The following is a 16,596-nucleotide window of genomic DNA, read 5'->3' on the forward strand; positions in this document are numbered from 1 at the left end:
CACGAAACCACGGTGCTGACAGACTTCAACGGCACCGTGATCGTGGATTCCAGCCAGGTCCGAGTGGGCAGCGACCTCCTGAAGCGCTTCAGCATCCGCATGTTCAGCCTGATCGTGTTCCGAGCCCAGGTGAGGGACTCGGGCCATTACCTGTGCGGCACCAAGGAGGGGCTCTTCTTCTACGGCTACGACGTGGATGTGCAGCCCACCAGGCAGATCACGGTGGCTTTTCTGGATAAGGACCAGCACGTCCAAGAGGACTACACAGGGAAGGAATTCACCCTCTTCACCACCTTCTGGGACTGGACCCGCTGCGACCGCTGCGGGGTGCGGGGCGAGCAGCGGCGGATCGGGCTCTGCTACGTGCAGAGCGCCCAGCTGAAGCCCCGGTACCGCACGGCGCTGCCCAACGTCAGCTCCTGCGGCTCCAGGGCTGTGCCCGCACACTTCGGGCACCTCATCCGCCTCCGGAGCCCCGAGGTGGCCATCAGGAGCTGCCTGGCCCCTTGCCCGGAGAAGGAAGCCCCCGAGGAGGGCGTGCAGTCCATCTCCAACGTCGTTTACAAGCTGGGCAAGAAGCCCGAGCTGCCCCGCGTCCCCATGCAGTACCACAGGCAGCCCCCCAAAAGCGACCTGGTCATCTCGTGCCCGGGAGCGCGGCCGGAGCACGCCGTGGCCTGGGACAAGGGCTCCGTGCGGCTCTACCGCTCCTACTACCTGCTGGGGGTCAGGAAGCACATGAGGGTCTTCATCGACCACGGGAACCACCTGCACATCCAGCGACTGCGCAGGATGGACAAAGCCACCTACTTCTGCTGGCGGCAGGGCGAGCTGGTGGCCGGCTTCCAGCTCACCGTCATCTTCGAGCCCCGGCGCCAGCGGAGCCCCAGAGACCCCGAGTCAATCTTCGTCATGAGGGCTGTGGGCATCAGCTTTGCCATCATCGTCGGCATCTTCTTCCTCGTCCATGTGTCCCGCTGCAGCTCTCAGGTGTTCAGGAAAGCGGCCAAGCCGTAGCAGCTCCCCCACAGGACACTCGGACACCTTGGGTCACCCTGGCGCAGGAAATTTCCAATGTGAGGACCAGTTTTGTATATTTGAGTTTCAACATTTTTTTCCATGTTTGGATTTGACTTTTTGAAGGGAAAGCTGTTGTGGTTTGTTTTGGTCTTTTTTTCAAATAATCTGGCAATTTTCTTCAGAACTGTCTCTGCTTTTGAGGTGTTTTTAACTCACCCAGCTCAGAACAGAATTGGGAGTCAGTATTTGTGCCTGACAGAGTCATCTTACACATTCCTCAAAGGGGGTGGCATCTCTGCAGTGTTTCAGCAGGGAGCAGGATGAGCTCTCCAGGCTCATCTCCTTTGTTTGAGGATGTGACTTGAGCATTTCAGCATTCCCAAGGGAAATCCTGCTGTCTGGGAGGGCACTGTGGGTCCCGGTGATGCTCTGGCACTTGACCCGTGTCGATGATGGTGAGCCAAACACCTGGTGAGGAGATGAGAAGCAAAGGCAGGCAGGGACAGAGCTCTGGAAAACAATCTGCACCTCCCACACTCAGGGATGGAGCAGGGTACAGCTGGTTGGGTCCTTGAAGGGCAACAAACCCACCCAAAGCCCCAGCATGAGCCGGGAGGGGCTCACACACAGAGGCAGCTCCAGGCTGGAAACTTTGCCACCAAACTCAGCCCCCAGACAGAGCCTGACAGTGTCCCCAGGGTGGCACCAGCCAGGGGGAACACAGCCACCAAGACTCACCTGGCAGCACGGCTCTGTGCCTTCCCCTCTGAATCCCTAGAAATCTCCCGAAGTGCTTCCCCCAGTGCCCTGTAATCCCCTCACCCCCCAGGATTAACCCCTGCAGGGCCAGAGGAGCTGGGAGCCGAGGGCTGCTCCTGTGTCCTCTGCAGCACGGTTTGCTTGCTGGGAGGCAGAGCTGGCAGCAGGAAGGGCAGAATTCCAGCACAGCTCAGGGATTCGTGCAGGCAGGAATCCAGGAGCCACCAAGGAGCCCAGCTGGGAGCTGGCTGGAAAAGCGTGCAGACACCTGGGCTGCTGCCCTGCCAGCAGCGAGGAGCGAGGCAGCAGGCTCAGGCTGAAGTGACAGCCAGAGCCTCCATGTGCCCAGGCAGCCGTGACAGCCCTGGAACTGGGGCAAGGGCCTGGCTGGGACCGAAATTTGCACCCAGGCAGCAGGGAGCACATGAGCAGAGCTGCTGGGGAGCAGCATTCCCAGCTCGGGGCTGAGGGGCACAGCCCTGGCACAGGTTTGTTTCCAGCCCCGTGTGCAGCAGCGATCCCAGAGGCAGCAGCCCTCACCTGGAAGATGGCGTGGGAGCGGGAGGAGGCGGCGTTGGCCCTGGTGGGACGCTGGGCCCGGTTTTTATTGCCTTTGGCCAACATGTCCAGCAGCTGCTCCGGTGACCTGGGCTGGGGGAGAAGGGGCAGGGGCTGCATCAGCACCTGGGCACGGCAGCCGGGCACCCCGAGGCCGAGCAGCCCCGGGCAGGGGGGCCGAGGCTCCCGGCAGCTCTGCGGGCCCCTGGCAGCTCGGGGCCACGTCTGCTGGCAGCCAGGAGCCAGGAGGCACCTGGGACCTCCCCACCCCGTGTCCCCGGGACTCCCAGCCGCTCTCAGCACCGGTGCAGGCACTGAACAGTTTCAGGCTGTGTGGTTTGGGGTTGCTGTTGTGTCTCTCCATTCCTGCACAGCTGCTGGAGGACACGGCTCCAGTTCCAATGTCTGGGTGCTCATGCACTCATTGAGGGGGGTTTTGGTCCAGCTGGAGGGTGCAGCGGGAGACAGAGATCCCCAGGCTGGGAGAGGCCTCAGAGCCTCCCCCTGGGCTCTGCTTCCCACTCCCTCCCTGTGCCACCCCGGGCCATTGCCCCCTCAGAGTCCCCCGTGAGCCTGAACCCCCTTCAGGCTCCCCTACAACACCTCCTGACACCCTCTCAAACCACAGCTTCCCCAGTTATTCTGCACCCCCTTTTGGCTCCCAAAGCCCCTCTCCCAGCTCCCCTTTGGCTCCCACAGGACTCCCCATGAGGGGATCAGGGGTTCAGGTGCAGCTCCCAGCTGAGCTGGCCTGAAAAGGGCACTTGCTCTGGCGTTGGGCTCCATTGTGGCTTCCCCCCATCTCCATCACCCCAGGGTCCTGTGGGGGTTTCTGCACCCTCCTCTGGGCCTGGGGAGATCTGGGCAGCCTGCTCAGTGTCCCAGAGTGCAGGTGAGGGCTGGGGGAGCCACCTGTCCTCCTGGCACCTGACAGCAGTATAGTGACGGGGAAAAGGTTTTGTTCTGCATTCTGTTCTGTTCTGATTTGTTCTGTATTTTGTTCTGTATTTGTCCTGTTCTGGTTTTGTTCTGTTTTGTTCTGTATTTTGTTCTGTATTTCTGCTCCAACCCCTTCTCTGCCACTTGTGCGACACCCCCACCCTGGGACAGAGACCCCCAAGCGCCCAATCCAGGGACCCCTGTGATCCCCCTTCCTGCCATGCCGGGGCACATCTGGCACTGTCACCTCTGGCTCCCCACAGCCGCCCCCGGTGGGGCAGGAGCGGGGCCGGCCCGGGGCAGCTGCGGGCGCTGCCGTCCCGCGGGGCCGGGGTCACCGGCTGCTCCTGCTCCTTCCCTGCCCGGCAGCAGCTGAGCTCGTCTTTGTCTCCTTGAGCCTGGAAGCTTCCAATTAAAACTCCCAGCTCGTTCTCATTAGGGAGGGCCGGGGAAGAGGAGGAGGAGGAGGAGGAGGAGGAGGGGGAGCCCAGCTCTGCCGGCAGCGGCCGCTTCCCGAGCTTTGACGGCGCTGCGTAGGAGCCGGGAGAGGATCGATCCCTGGGGAGCAGCGGGTGCCCGCAAGTCCCCAAAAAAAGTACCCCAAAGTCCCCAGCCCCCGCTCCGTCCCCCCTGCACCGCTGTGCACGCAGGGAGGGAGGGATCCTGTCACCAGAGCTGTCGCACAGCGGGTGTCTCCAGGGATGCCGCTGTTGTCTGGGGACACAAGAGTCACTGGGGATGTGTAGGTGCCCCAAACCTGGAATTTCTGTGGGCACAGTCCCTGGTGACACCAGCACAGGACAGCCGGGGGAGCACGGGGCTGGCTGGAGGCAGGGAGCTTCTGGGGCTAAAGAAGGATGTGGGAGCTGTCCCAGTCCCACCAGTCTCACCAGTATGGTCCCTGCCGGCTCTGGGCCCCCCCAGTCTGCACCCACAGGGACGCAGCCGCTGCCACAGCCCTCCCCACTGGCCACTGTTGGCGGCCCAGTGACGGCGGCCGTGGTCCAGCGGGATGTCCCCGTCCCACGGCAGCCAAGAGCCTTTCCCGGCCATCGGCTGCCATCTACTGCCAGCGGCGAGGCCTGTCCCTGTCCCTGTCCCTGTCCCTGTCCCTGTCCCTGTCCCTGCAGCAGAGTCCCAGGGACACCCCCGTCCCCCTGCTTCACCCCGGCTGCCTCTCGGGGCACCCACACTGGTGCCACCACGCGTCGCTCACGTCCCCGTGTCCCCAGCACGCCCCCATCCCCGGGCCGTGCCCAAGACGCCACCATGCCCCAGTTTGTGGCCATCACCGGGAGCTGTGGCCGGGAGGGACGGGGCTGGCGCTGGCGCCGTGCCCGCCCTGGAGCAGCCCCCCGGCGCTTCCCGGCACGGCCGTGCCCTGGCACAAGGGCTGCTCCCGGCCGTGCCGGGCTCTGGCTCCGCACAAAGCCCCTTTCAGCCGCTGCGGAAAGCCCCTGGCAGCCCCTGCCGTGTGCCAGCAGGGGCGAAAGGCCCCAGAGTCCCCGCGTGTGTGCCAGTGCCACGGCCACGCACACTCAGCTGTGCGGACCAACGCCTCCCCACGGGGACCCTGGGCCATTCGGGACGGGACCGGGGCTCCAGGGCCACCAGCCAGTGCTTCCACAGGCCCATTGGGATGGGAAGCGCTTAGGAGGCTCCAGCCACCTCATTAACAGCCGGTCTCATCAGCAGCACCCCCGGCGCCCCATGGATCGCACCCAGCCCGGCACCGCTCCCACCCTCGGGGTGCCCGAACCGGCAGCGGGGGCAGCGGGGAGCAGGGTGCCCGGGCCGGCTGCCAGGGCACAGCCACCCCTGGCGCCGTGCCGGCCCGCTGGCTCCCGGCCGGGGGCAGCGCCGGGCAGCCCGGGGGCTCCATAAGAACCCTGGGCGGGCGCATCGCGCCCATCCGCCCGGCATGGAGCGCCGGCGCCCGCCCTCCTACCGGCCCTCGGTGCCCGGGTACCGGGCGCTCCACGGCAGCCCCCCGGGCCGGCTCCGGGCGCCCCGCAGCCCCCAGCTGAGCCCCCGCCCGGGCTCGGCCAGCATGGACCTCTCGCTGGCGGCGGCGCTCAACTCGGAGTTCAGGGAGACGCGCACCAGCGAGAAGGTGGCGATGATGGAGCTCAACGACCGCTTCGCCAGCTACATCGAGAAGGTGCGGCTGCTGGAGCAGCAGAACAAGGCGCTGCTGCTGGAGCTGAGCCGGGAGCGGCAGCGGGAGCCCTCGCGGGCCGGCATCTACCGGGAGGAGCTGCGGGAGCTGCGGCGCCGCCTGGAGCACCTGGCCACCGGCAAGGCCCGGCTGGAGTTGGAGAGGGACAAGCTGGCCGAGGAGCTCGGCAGCCTCCAGCAGAAGTAAGGCGCTGAACAGCTCGGGGTGGCCCTGGGGACCAGGGTGGCCCGCTTGGGATGGGTGTCAGGTGGCTACCCAAACCAGGGTGGCCACTGGAAGCAAACTGGCAGCGGATGGACACCAGGGTGGGGATCAGGATCCTCCTGGTGATGGGAGCCATGGTGGTGACAAGGACCAGGGTGACCCCTGGGACCAGAGTGGAGTCCAGGTGTACCCAGGGGTCAGAGTGGCCTCGAGACAGCAGCTGGGTAGCCCTGGGGACCAGGGACTGGTGTTGCACCTGGATTGTGATGGGATATGGGTGACCCCTGGGAACAGTGTGGGATGCTGTGGGGGTGGCACAAGGGCTGACCTGGGTTTGGGGCGTGATGGCACTGTGGGGCTGTGCTGGCCCAGGGAGGTCTGTCTGGGGGCTGAGAGTGACCGGCCACGGTGCTGGATGTGTAACTGTGCCTCTGCTCTGGCACAGGCTGCAGGACGAGGTCACCCTGAGGCTGGAAGCCGAGAGCAACCTGGCTGCCTACAGGCAGGTGAGGGCAGATCCCAGCTTGGCCTCCCTTGGGAATGGGCAGGGATGGGGAAGGGATGGACAGGGAGGAAGCAGGGACAGGAAGGGATGGGCAGGAGCAGGAACTGAGGGACTGGTGTGTGTTACAATGGGCAGGTAGGGAGCAGGAATGGAGCAGGAATGGAGCAGGGATGAGTGGGAAGGGCAGGGATGGACAGATATGGAACGTGGATGGACAGGAACGGCAGGAGCAAGCAGTGATGGGAATGCTGTGATGGGCAGAGAGAGGCAGGGCTGGGTGGGAGTGGGAAGGAATGGACAGCTGACCATGACCCAGGTGGCCAGCTGGGACAGTCCCTGCTGTCCCCCCGTGGTGACAGGACGTTGACAACGCTGCCTTGGCTCGCCTGGACCTGGAGCGGCGCGTGGGGACCCTGCAGGACGAGATCGCCTTCCTCCACAAGGCCCACGAGGAGGTAACCCCGCTCTGGGGCTGGGGGCCTGGGCTCAGGGAGCTGCCCTGACCCCGCTGTCCTCGCAGGAGCGGCGGGAGCTGCAGGAGCAGCTGGCCCAGCAGCGGGTGCACGTCGAGGCGGACGCGAGCAAGCCGGAGCTGACGGCCGCCCTGCGCCACATCCGCAGCCAGTACGAGGCCGTGGCCGCCAGCAACGCCCAGGAGACCGAGCAGTGGTACAAGTCCAAGGTGCGGTGGGAGCTGGTTGCCCCACAGATGGATGGCCTGGCTGTCCCCTCCCGGGGTGTCACCATCTCGGGGCCGGGGTTGGTGGTGCGCGGGGTTCGGGATCTCTGCCGTCTCCGCTTGGGCCAGGGATGTTTCTCCTTGCCTTGTGTCCCTGCTGTGGAGCAGAGCAGGGTTGTGCTCCCCCACCGTGTGCCACCAGAACACATCCCTGCCCCGTGGTCCCACCCCATGGCACACGTCCCCTGTCCCAGTTCGCAGACCTGACGGACGCGGCCGCCCGGCACGCCGAGGCCCTGAGGGTGGCCAAGCAGGAGGCCAACGAGTACCGGCGCCAGCTCCAGGCCCTCACCTGCGACCTGGAGGCTCTGCGGGGCTCGGTAGGTGACAGCTGGGGTCTGCAAGAGCAGGGACACGGCCTCAGGGAGCTGCCAGCACCCGGCGTTCCCTGGCAGGACCACCACCCACAGGCAGGGGAATGGCTGGTCCCCAAGGGTGGGAGATAGATGGACACTGGGGAGAGCCCCCGGCTCCTGGGAGAAGGTGGCCATGGAGGGGTCACAGCCCCCCGTGCCCCCAGAATGAGTCCCTGGAGAGGCAGCTGCAGGAGCTGGAGGAGCGCTATGCCCTGGACACGGCCGGCTACCAGGACACGGTGGGGCGGCTGGAGGGGGACATCCACAGCCTCAAGGAGGAGATGGCCCAGCACCTGCAGCACTACCAGGACCTGCTCAGCATCAAGCTGGCCCTCGACATGGAGATCGCCACGTACCGCAAGCTGCTGGAGGGCGAGGAGAGCAGGTGACAGCTCCGTCCTGCCCCTCACCCCGCCCCAGCCATGCCCCTAAGCCAGCCCAAGTCCTTCTGGTCCTTCTGGGGTGTCCGGCAGGACCTCGTGCTCTTCCCAATGCTCCCATTGTCCCTGCAGGATCACCATCCCTGTGAAGAGCTTCTCCAGCCTGCAGATCCGAGGTGAGGCTGTGCCCCACGCGGGGAACGGGGAGCAGGATGGTGGCACAAACAGGGGGGGCTTCTGGAGGCTCTGGGGCAGGAGAAGCCACCTTGGCCATCCCTGCTCCATTCAGAGGGATCAGGAGGTTTTTCTCTGAATCCCAGGGAACCTCCTGGGTGCTCCCAGGGTGGGGGGAGGAGGGTGCCATGGCCATATCCCCAAGGCTGAACATGTCCCCAAGGCCGATGATGTTCCCAGCACTGATCACATCATCGTGTCCTCAATAACAACCACATCCCTAAGGCCAACTATGTTCCTCAGTGACAACTGTGTCCCCAAGGACAAGCCTGTCCCCAAGCTCAATCACATCCCAAAGCCACCCGTGTCCCCATGGTCCACAACATCTCCAAGGCCAGAAATGTCCTCAGCTGTCCCCGCAGCCCAGCAGTGTCCCCAGACTCATCAGATCCCACAGCCTGCCACATCCCCGATGCCAACCATGTCCCTGAGGATGGTTGTGTCCCCGGGGCTGCTGTCTCTCATGGTTCAGGGGTTTCCAGCCCAATCCATTTTCTTTGGGTTTCTCCTCTTGAGTGTGGCTGGAAGGGCCATACCCTGGGCAGGGTGTCACTGCCTTGTCCTGCCCATGTCCCCCAGAGACCAGCCTGGACACCAAATCTGTGTCAGAAGCTCACGTGAAGAGGAGCATCGTGGTCAAAACTGTGGAGACCCGAGACGGAGAGGTGGGAAATCCTCATTTGTGTCACCCATGCTCCATCCCCACCTCCCCACAGGGTGTCCCCAAGGGACTTGCACGTGGGGCCACCATCCCTGAGCCCCACAGGCAGCCCAGGCAAGGGGCCAGTGATCCCTGAGGGTATGGCGTGATCTGACTCTGGGTCATGGAGGAGCCGGGGCTGGCAGCTGAGAGAAAACTGTCCTGTCCCTGTCCCTGTCCTTGTCCCCAAGCTCGTTCAGAGCCCGCGCAGGCTCAGCCGGTGGCAGAACCCGACCCCGGGCTGACGGTCCCTCTGCCTCCACCTCCAGGTGCTGAAGGAGTCCAAGCAGGAGCCCAAGGAGGTGCCGTAGGGCCGGGGGAGCCGCAGCAGCCGCAGCTCCGCAGGTCCCGCCCGACGCGCCGGGAGCCCCGGGCCGGGCACCGGGCACCTGGCACCGGGCACGGGAGGGACCGGCGGCGCTTGGGGGGCACCTCCCTCCCGTGCACCCCTCGCCCCTCCCGCGTCCCCCCGTGCCCGGGCTCCGGTGGCACCCCGCTAGGGGCTGGCAGCCGGCAGGGCTCCGGTGGGACCGGGCAGCGGCCGCGGGAGCCCGGCGGAGCCCGGCGGGGCCGCGCTCCCCGCAGGGATGCTCTCGGGTTTGGGGCCCTTCCTGCCTCACCCTGGGTCTCTAGCGAGGGAATCTGTTCCCGTTTCATCTCCGTGCACCGTCAGACAACGCGATGGTGCCAAGAGCATCTCCCTGCATCCCCCCTCTGGTCTGGGAGGCCTCCCTGGATCTCCCCAGTGCACCCAGACCCCGAGACTCTCAGCTGGGGGGATGCAGGGGCTGGAGAGGGACATTTCTCTGTCACCAAGCGCTGGGTGAGCTCAGCTGGGGAGAGGCAGGGGTGGAGAAGGAGGATGAAGGAGGAAGAGGAGAGTGGAGGAGCAGGATGCTCTTAGGATGGTGTCGAGGGGTGACAAAACGGGCATCGGGAGGGGTTCCTGAGGGTGCTGGGGTGGCCAGGGTGGGTTGTGGGGCTACACAGTGGCCTCAAGGGCTTCTCCTGGCACAGAGCCATGGGGCTGTCCTGATCCCAGTGGGTGACTGCCACCAAGGTGTCCCCAACACAGGAAAAACAGGAAAAAACCAGTCCTGAGGGGCTCATGGTGAGGGGTGACCCACGGCCCTGTGGCAGGGGAATCTCAGGCAGGTGAAAGTGGAGAGGAGAGGAGAGGAGAGGAGAGGAGAGGAGAGGAGAGGAGATGGGGGAGGAGGAAGGTGTCGGGCACCTGTGAGGGTCTCACAGCCCAAGGTGCCACCTGCAACCGAGGAGTGATGTGGGAGTCCTGTCACTTGGAGATCACACTGGGAGCCAGGGGCTCTGGGGCTGCTCCAGCCACAGTCCCTGCCCCACACAGAGCCTGAGCCCACTCTCCATGGGCATTCAGGAAGGGATTGGAAAAAATCCCTTGTCCCTGGGCTGCACGGGGCCCTGTCCCCCACCTGTCCTCCCCCAGAGCAGCACTCGCCCCCAGGGCCATTGCCCAGCCCGGTTCTCACCCACAGCCCCATCCCCACCCTGGCAGCAGCCTCTGACCACCAGCAGGACCTGCCTGATGCCACCTGACACAGGAACAACCACCCAGCAGCACCTCCCGCGCCCTGACAGCCTTTGGGATGAGCACACGGCTGCCCTCGGGGGCTGTCCCCTCTGTCCCCTCGGTCAGGGGCTGAGCAGACACTCAAGCCGGTCCCAGAGCTGCCGGTCCCAGGGCAGGAGGTGTTTTGGGAGAGCTGGGCGGTGCCTGGGGTGGGAATGCAGGGGGATGGGACACCACGAGCAGGGTTTGGGATGAGCACACGGCTGCCCTCGGGGGCTGTCCCCTCTGTCCCCTCGGTCAGGGCTGAGCGGCTCTGCTCTGACTCCAGACACACAGCACCGGCTCCAAGGGCAGGAGGGGTTTTGGGAGAGTTGAGGGGCAGGAATGCAGGGGGATGGGACACCACGAGCAGCCTCCCTTGCTACCGGATTCATGCACTAACGCGCTGCAAGATGAAAATAAAGCTAATGAACACACTGAGCTTCCATGGTTGTGTCCACATCCACCTCTCTGCAGCCAGCACTGTGGGATTTGGGGATTATTGGGGTGGTGGGAGCCCAAACCAATCCTCATTTTGCAGGAGAAGGTGCTCAGGGCTGAGCCCCAGGGCACGAACAGCCACAAGGGACTGGGGGTGCAGGGATCACACCCACAGCCAGCAGTGGGGCGGGAGAGATCCCCTTCCCAGGATGGGAATCAGGGATCTCCTGGGGGTTCTTCACCCCCAAACCCAGCTCCTTCCCCACACAATGCCAGGCTGCAGCTCCCGGGAGGCTGCTGGGGTTGGCTGCAGCTTTGGGCTGAGGGCGGGTTGCAGGTCCTGCACATCACCAAACGGTTCAAGGGCTGGAGCAGCACCGGGACCCTCAGTGCCTTCCTGGACAGAGGGATTTCTGCTGAAATCCTCAAGCCACATCCTCAGAAGAAGGAGATGAGCCTGGAGGGCACATTCTTGCTCCATGCTGAGGATGAAGTGTCCACCAAAACCCTGCAGAGATGTCACAACCTCTGGGGGATGTTTGAGGTGACTCTGGCAGGCACGAACATTGACTCCCAACCGTGCTGAGTCAGGTGAGCTAAAAACACCCCAAAAGCAGACATTTCTGAAGAAAACCACCGGATCAGTTTGGAAAATACTTTTTCCTTCACAAGTTAAAAAAATAAAATTTAAAAAAAAAAATAAAAGGAATGGGTTTGCTCCAGCTGAGGAGCTCCAAAGGGACACTGAGGATTTGGGACACACAGTTCTCAACATGGAAAACAAGGCAAACAAGGGTGAGAAAAGCAAGTATTAATTGGATTAAAATAGTTGAGTGGATGTTTTTAGCAGCCTCATAGAAAAACAGCTGTAATAAATCACTGGTGCAGATCAAGAACTCTACAGTTTGGCCAGAACATCTTGCACCAGCTCCAAGTTTTCTTTTGAAAAGGACTTTATTGAGCTTCAACCCCCACTGCCAACCAGTGGCAGAGCCAGGAATAAGTCCTGGCAGTGTGAAATCCCACCTGGAGCAAACCCTGGCACTGTCAAATCCTGCCTGTCCCTACTGAGCTGTGCCCAAACAGGGACTTTCCCACATCAGTCCTCACTGTCCCACTGCTGCCCTGAGGGGAGGGAGAGCAGGGACTTGGCAGTGTTTGAACCTGGGGAATTTCCAATGGGAGGATGGCCCAGGGTGTCCAAGTGCCTCTGGAGATGATGTTCCAGCCTGGATGGGTTCTTGGGTGCCTGCCAGCATCAGCCCATGTGGGCAAGGATGATGATGATGATGATAATGATAACGATGATGATGCCCTTGTTTGTTCCCCGTGGACCCTGTCTGGAAGCCCAGATGGGCAAGGATGATGGTGATGCCTGTATTTCCTCCCCACTTAGGCACTCAGACCCTGGCTGAGTGCTCACATGGGCAAGGATGATGATGATGATGCCCATATTTTCTCCCCACATGCCCTGACTGAGTGCCCACGTAGGCAAGGATGATGATGATGATGATGCTCACGTTTCCATGGACCCCAGCTGGCCCCTCAGCTCAGCTCCCAGCAGCTCAGGTCCCACCATGAGCTGGCAGACCTGGAATGGGCCCCAGTGGGTCCCACAGCCCCACCCTCTGTCACCATTCCCACATTCTCTGCTCCACTGCATTTCTCCCAAGTCTTCCCACCAAACCCCAGGGATTTTGCCTTTCCCAGGAGCTGGGGATGCAGCAGACTGCTCCCAGCCTTGCCATCCTCACCCTGAGCCTTGGCACCACTCAAGCAGCGTGCCTGTCCCCACCAGGGCTGTGACTGTTGTGCTGGGGCTGCTCTGGCATCAAAACCCTCCATCCCAATCTTGGGTAGCTTCAGGATCTTCTTCTGTTGAAGTCTTCAGCGTTCAGCTGCTGTCAGGCGTGCAAAGGCAGGAGGAATGGCACCACAGCAGCATGCAGGGACACACATGTCTCCTCAAGTGGTGCCACAAAGGTCAATATTCCCATGCCAGGCCTCAGGGATGAACCTGGACCCTCCATCGGGTGCCTGGTGGTTTCTCCAGAGCAGGTGGGAGTAGGTGTTTCCAGTCTGCTGGAGTGACTCTGGGATTTGCTGCACTGGGTTTGGGAAAAAACAGACCTGACAGCTATTGCCATTGATTACACCTCCCAAAACCCCTCAGTAACCGTGGACAGGGGAAGAGGAAATGGACTATCTGGGTTTGGGTTTCTCCTTCAAAACTACCACCCTGTTTTCTTCCCCTTGGTTTTCTCCTTGCCCAAGAGACTCTCCCACCCCCATCTGTGAGGACACCCTGCTCAGAGACCACAGCACCACAGCCTGGGAGCTACAGTTTATTGTGCACAGCTCGTGCCCAGGTGATGCCAAAGCCAAGCTTTGAGGTCTCTGCTCAGTCCTGGTGCTCCTGCTCTCTCAGCTGACCTGGTAACACTTCATCAGCTCCACCACCGCCCTCTCCTCCTCAGCTTCCTTTTCCAAGTGGGTCTCCATGGGATGGGCTTCCCTCCCTGCCCCACAGCTGGCCAGGCAGCCAGGCTGGCCAGCAGCCTGCCAATCCCTGCTCTGCAGCTTCCTGAACAAATCCTGGCCGCTCTCCTTCTCTGCCTGGCTCAGGAGAGCCACGTTCAGCCCGAAGCGCTTGGTGCCCGCCAGGCTCTGCAGGATCTGAAGGATGGCAGCTCTGTCTCCAGGATGGATGTTCTCTGCCAGCACCGTCAGGAATTCCCCCAGGAGGCCAAAGCCCACATCAGCCTGGAAGATCCTGCCCAAGGCCTCCCCTCCGAGCTCCAGCAAAAACTGGTATTTCTGTGTCCCACTTTTCAAGCACCTGCGCCAATCTCGGTGAAATTCCGCAGCGGTGTCAGGCAGCTGATCCAGCTCCTGGAGGAGAAAGGGACACTCAGTTCCTTTTGTTTTGTTCCCACTTGAAGACTTTGATCCCCTCACCCCTATCAGCCCATGGACGGCTGGGATGTTTTGAGCAGGGGCTTTGGCAGCACGAGGAGCTGCTGAGGGGGAAAGCAAGGAAATGCCAGGTGCCTTTAACCCTGAGAAACCCAGGAATTCCAGGGGGAAAAGGAGAAGGGAAAGAAATGCCAGGTGCCTTTAACCCTGAGAAACCTGGGGGAAAAAGGGGAAAGCAAGGAAATGCCAGGTGCCTTTAACCCTGAGAAACCTGGGAATTCCAGGGGGAAAGGGGAAAGCAAGGAAATGCCAGGTGCCCTTAACCCTGAGAGACCAGGGGGAAAAAAGGGAAAGCAAGGAAATGCCAGGTGCCTTTAACCCTGAGAAACCTGGGAATTCCAGGGGGAAAAGGAAAAGGCAAAGAAATGCCAGGTGCCTTCAACCCTGAGAAACCTGGGAATTCCAAGGGGAAAGGGGAAAGCAAGGAAATGCCAGGTGCCTTTAACCCTGAGAAACCTGGGAATTCCAGGGGGAAAAAGGAGAAGACAAAGAAATGCCAGGTGCCTTTAACCCTGAGAAACCAGGGGGAAAAAGGGGACATCAGCAAAGGGACATCAGCTGGGGCAGAGCACAGATGGAGAAGCTCTGGAGATCTGAGCCTGGTGCTGATGGGACCAGGAGCAGGATTTGCTTGGGGAGATCATTGCTCAGTCCAAGCAGACACAGCACTCCTCAGGAGAGTTGCCAAAGATCTGACAATAAACAGAGGCCAACGAACCCCAGCGTCATAAACAGCCCTTGAGATTGTTTGTAAGGCAATCCATGAAACTGCCTTGTCATGGGAAACATCCATGGGAAACATCCAGTGACCAGAGCAGCCCAGCACGGCACGGCAGGGGCAGGACTGAGGTGACTGACCACAAATGACTTGGACAGAAAATGTCCTGTCCCTGTTTCCCACTGCTGAGGGAGCCAGCGAGCTCATCAGGCTCGGGCAGGATTACCCCAACCCATCTCCCTTCCATGGCCATTAAACCATGGGCAATTCCCTGTGCTCAGGGAATCCCTGCAGCCACAGGCTGTCCAGGGAGGATCCCGGGGCTCAGCCCTGGCTCTGGGCAGGCTGCAGCTGCTCCCAGCCAGGAGGGACAGCTCCCACAGACTGCTCCTGGCCACCACGGGGGCACTGGGAGCTCTGGCTGCGCAGCCAGGCCTCCATTCCCACAGGGATGGAGCAGATTCTCCCTGCTGATCCAAACCCTGCTATTCCAGGGGCCAGGAGGGCGGGCTGGCACCCAGTGAGCCCTGAGTAACTCCTGCATTCCAGTTAGCACCCAGGTGATCCCCGAGTCATTCCCAGCTGTGGATGAGGCCCCGGCAGCCTCTCCCTCACCTGCAGGATCTCCACAGTGCAGGCAGGTGCTGTCTCAGCTGGGGCTGCACAGGGATTCCACAGCACATTCCTCCTCTGTCCCAGCCTGTCCTTCTTCTCCAGAGGCTTCAGGTGAGAAGCCAGCACAATCTCCCTAGAGGGAACAGGGACAGGAGGGACATTTGGAGGCTCCCAAGCTGCTGCTCTGAGCCAGTTTCTGACTTTGGGCCGTGGGGATCACCCAGAGGGGCTGGACAGGCTGGAGGAGCAGGCCCTGACCAACACAAGGATAAACCAGCTTGGAATCCCTCGGGAATCCCATCAAGATACTTGGGGGAGAAGGCACTTGAAGGTGTTTTCCTGCCCCTCAGGGATCAGGTGGCATGGGGGCATGAGATAGACATGAATCCCTGAATGGAATTTGAGCTGGCCCCAGAATGCCTCCCAAGTGAGGGCAAAGGCCTGGATGGACCTGTGGATCCTGGATGCCAAAGGACAGGGAACCCCCAGATGGATCCCTGGGGAATCCCGGAGTTTGGAGGGCACTGGGAGTGCCCAGCAGTGCCCCTGGGCAGCCCTGCCATCCCAGCCTGCTCACACCCCCTGGCCACAGCAGTGCCCAGCTGGGAGCAGGGACAGGCTGGCAAGGGCACAGGGGACAGCCACCCTCTGCTCTGCACTCCCAGCAGGGCCTGGGGCTGTGGGGAGAGACCGGGGCTGGGAGGAGGTGACAGTGTCCTAGGGAGGGGACAGTGCCACTCCACTGCCGGCTACAGCCAGGCCACCACAGGGACCTGCCACGGAGCAGGGACAGATCTCAGCGCGCACGGGGCCACCTGAGGAGTTCTGGGACCAATCTCAGCCTGTCCTCGGGGCTGTTCCGAGCACCCCGAGGCTGCTGCCCCTCGGTCCCCCGAGCAGTGCTCGGGCCATCACACCCCGAGGGGTCCCGGAGCCCCCGAGCGAGTTCCCGGACCTGAACTGGCCGTAGTCGGGGACGCCCTGGCGCAGCGCCCGCAGCTTGGCCTCGCCCTCCCGCTGCCGCCGCTCGTCCTCCGCCAGCGCCGCCCGCAGCTCCCGCTCCAGCACCGGGAACGCCCCGGCCGGATCCATGCCCGGCTCCATCCCGGGCTCCGGCTCCGGGGCGCGGGCCGGCACCGCCGCCACCGGCGCGACGTGGGGACGGGGCCGGCCCGGGGACACAGGGACCGCTCCTGTCGAGACAGCCGTGCCTGCGATGGCTTCGAGGACACGCTTGTGTCACAGCAGCGCTGGCAGGGCGGGCGGGACAGCCCCGACCTTGTGGTGACAGTCCTGCCGTGTGACCCCGTGTGACAGCCAAAGGCCGCGCACGCGGGTGGCGGCTGGGAGCCTCTCCCCTGGGGCCGCTCTCTCTATCGCGACAGCCCCGCCGGGTGACGAACACCGGGCCCGGGCCGCTCTCTCTATCGCGACAGCCCCGCCGGGTGACGAACACAGGGCCCGGGCCGCTCTTTCTATCGCGACAGCCCCGCCGCGTGACGAACACCGGGCCCGGGCCGCTCTCTCTATCGCGACAGCCCCGCCGGGTGACGAACACCGGGCCCGGGCCGCTCTCTCTATCGCGACAGCGCCGCTGCCGCCGCCGGAGCGCCGGGACCGCGCAAGGTCCCCGGGGCTGCCCCGGCCGCGCCTGACAGAACCGGCCCCGCTCGCCCCGCCGCCCCCGG

At 62.9% G+C, this 16,596-nt stretch overlaps 3 protein-coding genes across 3 annotated transcripts in view; 2 read left to right on the forward strand and 1 right to left on the reverse strand.

Moving 5' to 3' along the window:
* LOC119712007 (Ig-like V-type domain-containing protein FAM187A) overlaps nt 1-1,017 on the forward strand; it is a 7,693-nt gene extending 6,676 nt beyond the window's left edge. Inside the window, exon 3 of the mRNA XM_038162807.1 lies at nt 6-1,017. Within this exon, the coding sequence (XP_038018735.1) occupies nt 6-1,017 (1,012 nt within the window). The remainder of the gene's footprint in view (nt 1-5) is intronic.
* A 3,689-nt stretch (nt 1,018-4,706) lies between these two features.
* Nucleotides 4,707-10,588, forward strand: LOC119712111 (glial fibrillary acidic protein). The gene is made up of 9 exons (XM_038163007.1): nt 4,707-5,637; nt 6,105-6,165; nt 6,524-6,619; nt 6,685-6,846; nt 7,098-7,223; nt 7,424-7,644; nt 7,772-7,815; nt 8,453-8,538; nt 8,843-10,588. Exons 1-9 carry the CDS (start codon nt 5,198-5,200, stop codon nt 8,882-8,884), a joined length of 1,278 nt encoding a protein of 425 aa, XP_038018935.1. The 5' UTR covers nt 4,707-5,197; the 3' UTR covers nt 8,885-10,588.
* A 1,518-nt stretch (nt 10,589-12,106) lies between these two features.
* On the reverse strand, nt 12,107-16,578 carry CCDC103 (coiled-coil domain containing 103). Its single transcript, XM_038163008.1, has 3 exons — nt 15,864-16,578; nt 14,909-15,041; nt 12,107-13,491 (listed from the first exon to the last, which is right to left on the reverse strand). The coding sequence occupies exons 1-3, from the start codon at nt 16,010-16,012 to the stop codon at nt 13,024-13,026; spliced, it is 750 nt and encodes a 249-aa protein (XP_038018936.1). The 5' UTR covers nt 16,013-16,578; the 3' UTR covers nt 12,107-13,023.
* Between the last annotated feature and the right edge of the window lie 18 nt (nt 16,579-16,596).

This window comes from Motacilla alba, chromosome 27, assembly GCF_015832195.1.
Source record: "Motacilla alba alba isolate MOTALB_02 chromosome 27, Motacilla_alba_V1.0_pri, whole genome shotgun sequence".
NCBI classification, from domain to species: Eukaryota; Metazoa; Chordata; class Aves; order Passeriformes; family Motacillidae; genus Motacilla; species Motacilla alba.

What these genes read in the sequence shown, in the direction of transcription:
- LOC119712111 (XM_038163007.1), top strand. Translation starts at nt 5,198, where the DNA reads ATGGAGCGCCGGCGCCCGCCCTCCTACCGGCCCTCGGTGCCCGGGTAC. An exon ending in CTGGAGGGCGAGGAGAGCAG is followed by an intron (nt 7,645 to 7,771) that starts GTGACAGCTCCG and finishes TTGTCCCTGCAG; the next exon opens with GATCACCATCCCTGTGAAGA. An exon ending in TGGAGACCCGAGACGGAGAG is followed by an intron (nt 8,539 to 8,842) that starts GTGGGAAATCCT and finishes CTCCACCTCCAG; the next exon opens with GTGCTGAAGGAGTCCAAGCA.
- CCDC103 (XM_038163008.1), bottom strand. Translation starts at nt 16,012, where the DNA reads ATGGAGCCGGGCATGGATCCGGCCGGGGCGTTCCCGGTGCTGGAGCGG. An exon ending in CCCGACTACGGCCAGTTCAG is followed by an intron (nt 15,042 to 15,863) that starts GTCCGGGAACTC and finishes TGTTCCCTCTAG; the next exon opens with GGAGATTGTGCTGGCTTCTC. An exon ending in GCACTGTGGAGATCCTGCAG is followed by an intron (nt 13,492 to 14,908) that starts GTGAGGGAGAGG and finishes TTTCTCCTCCAG; the next exon opens with GAGCTGGATCAGCTGCCTGA.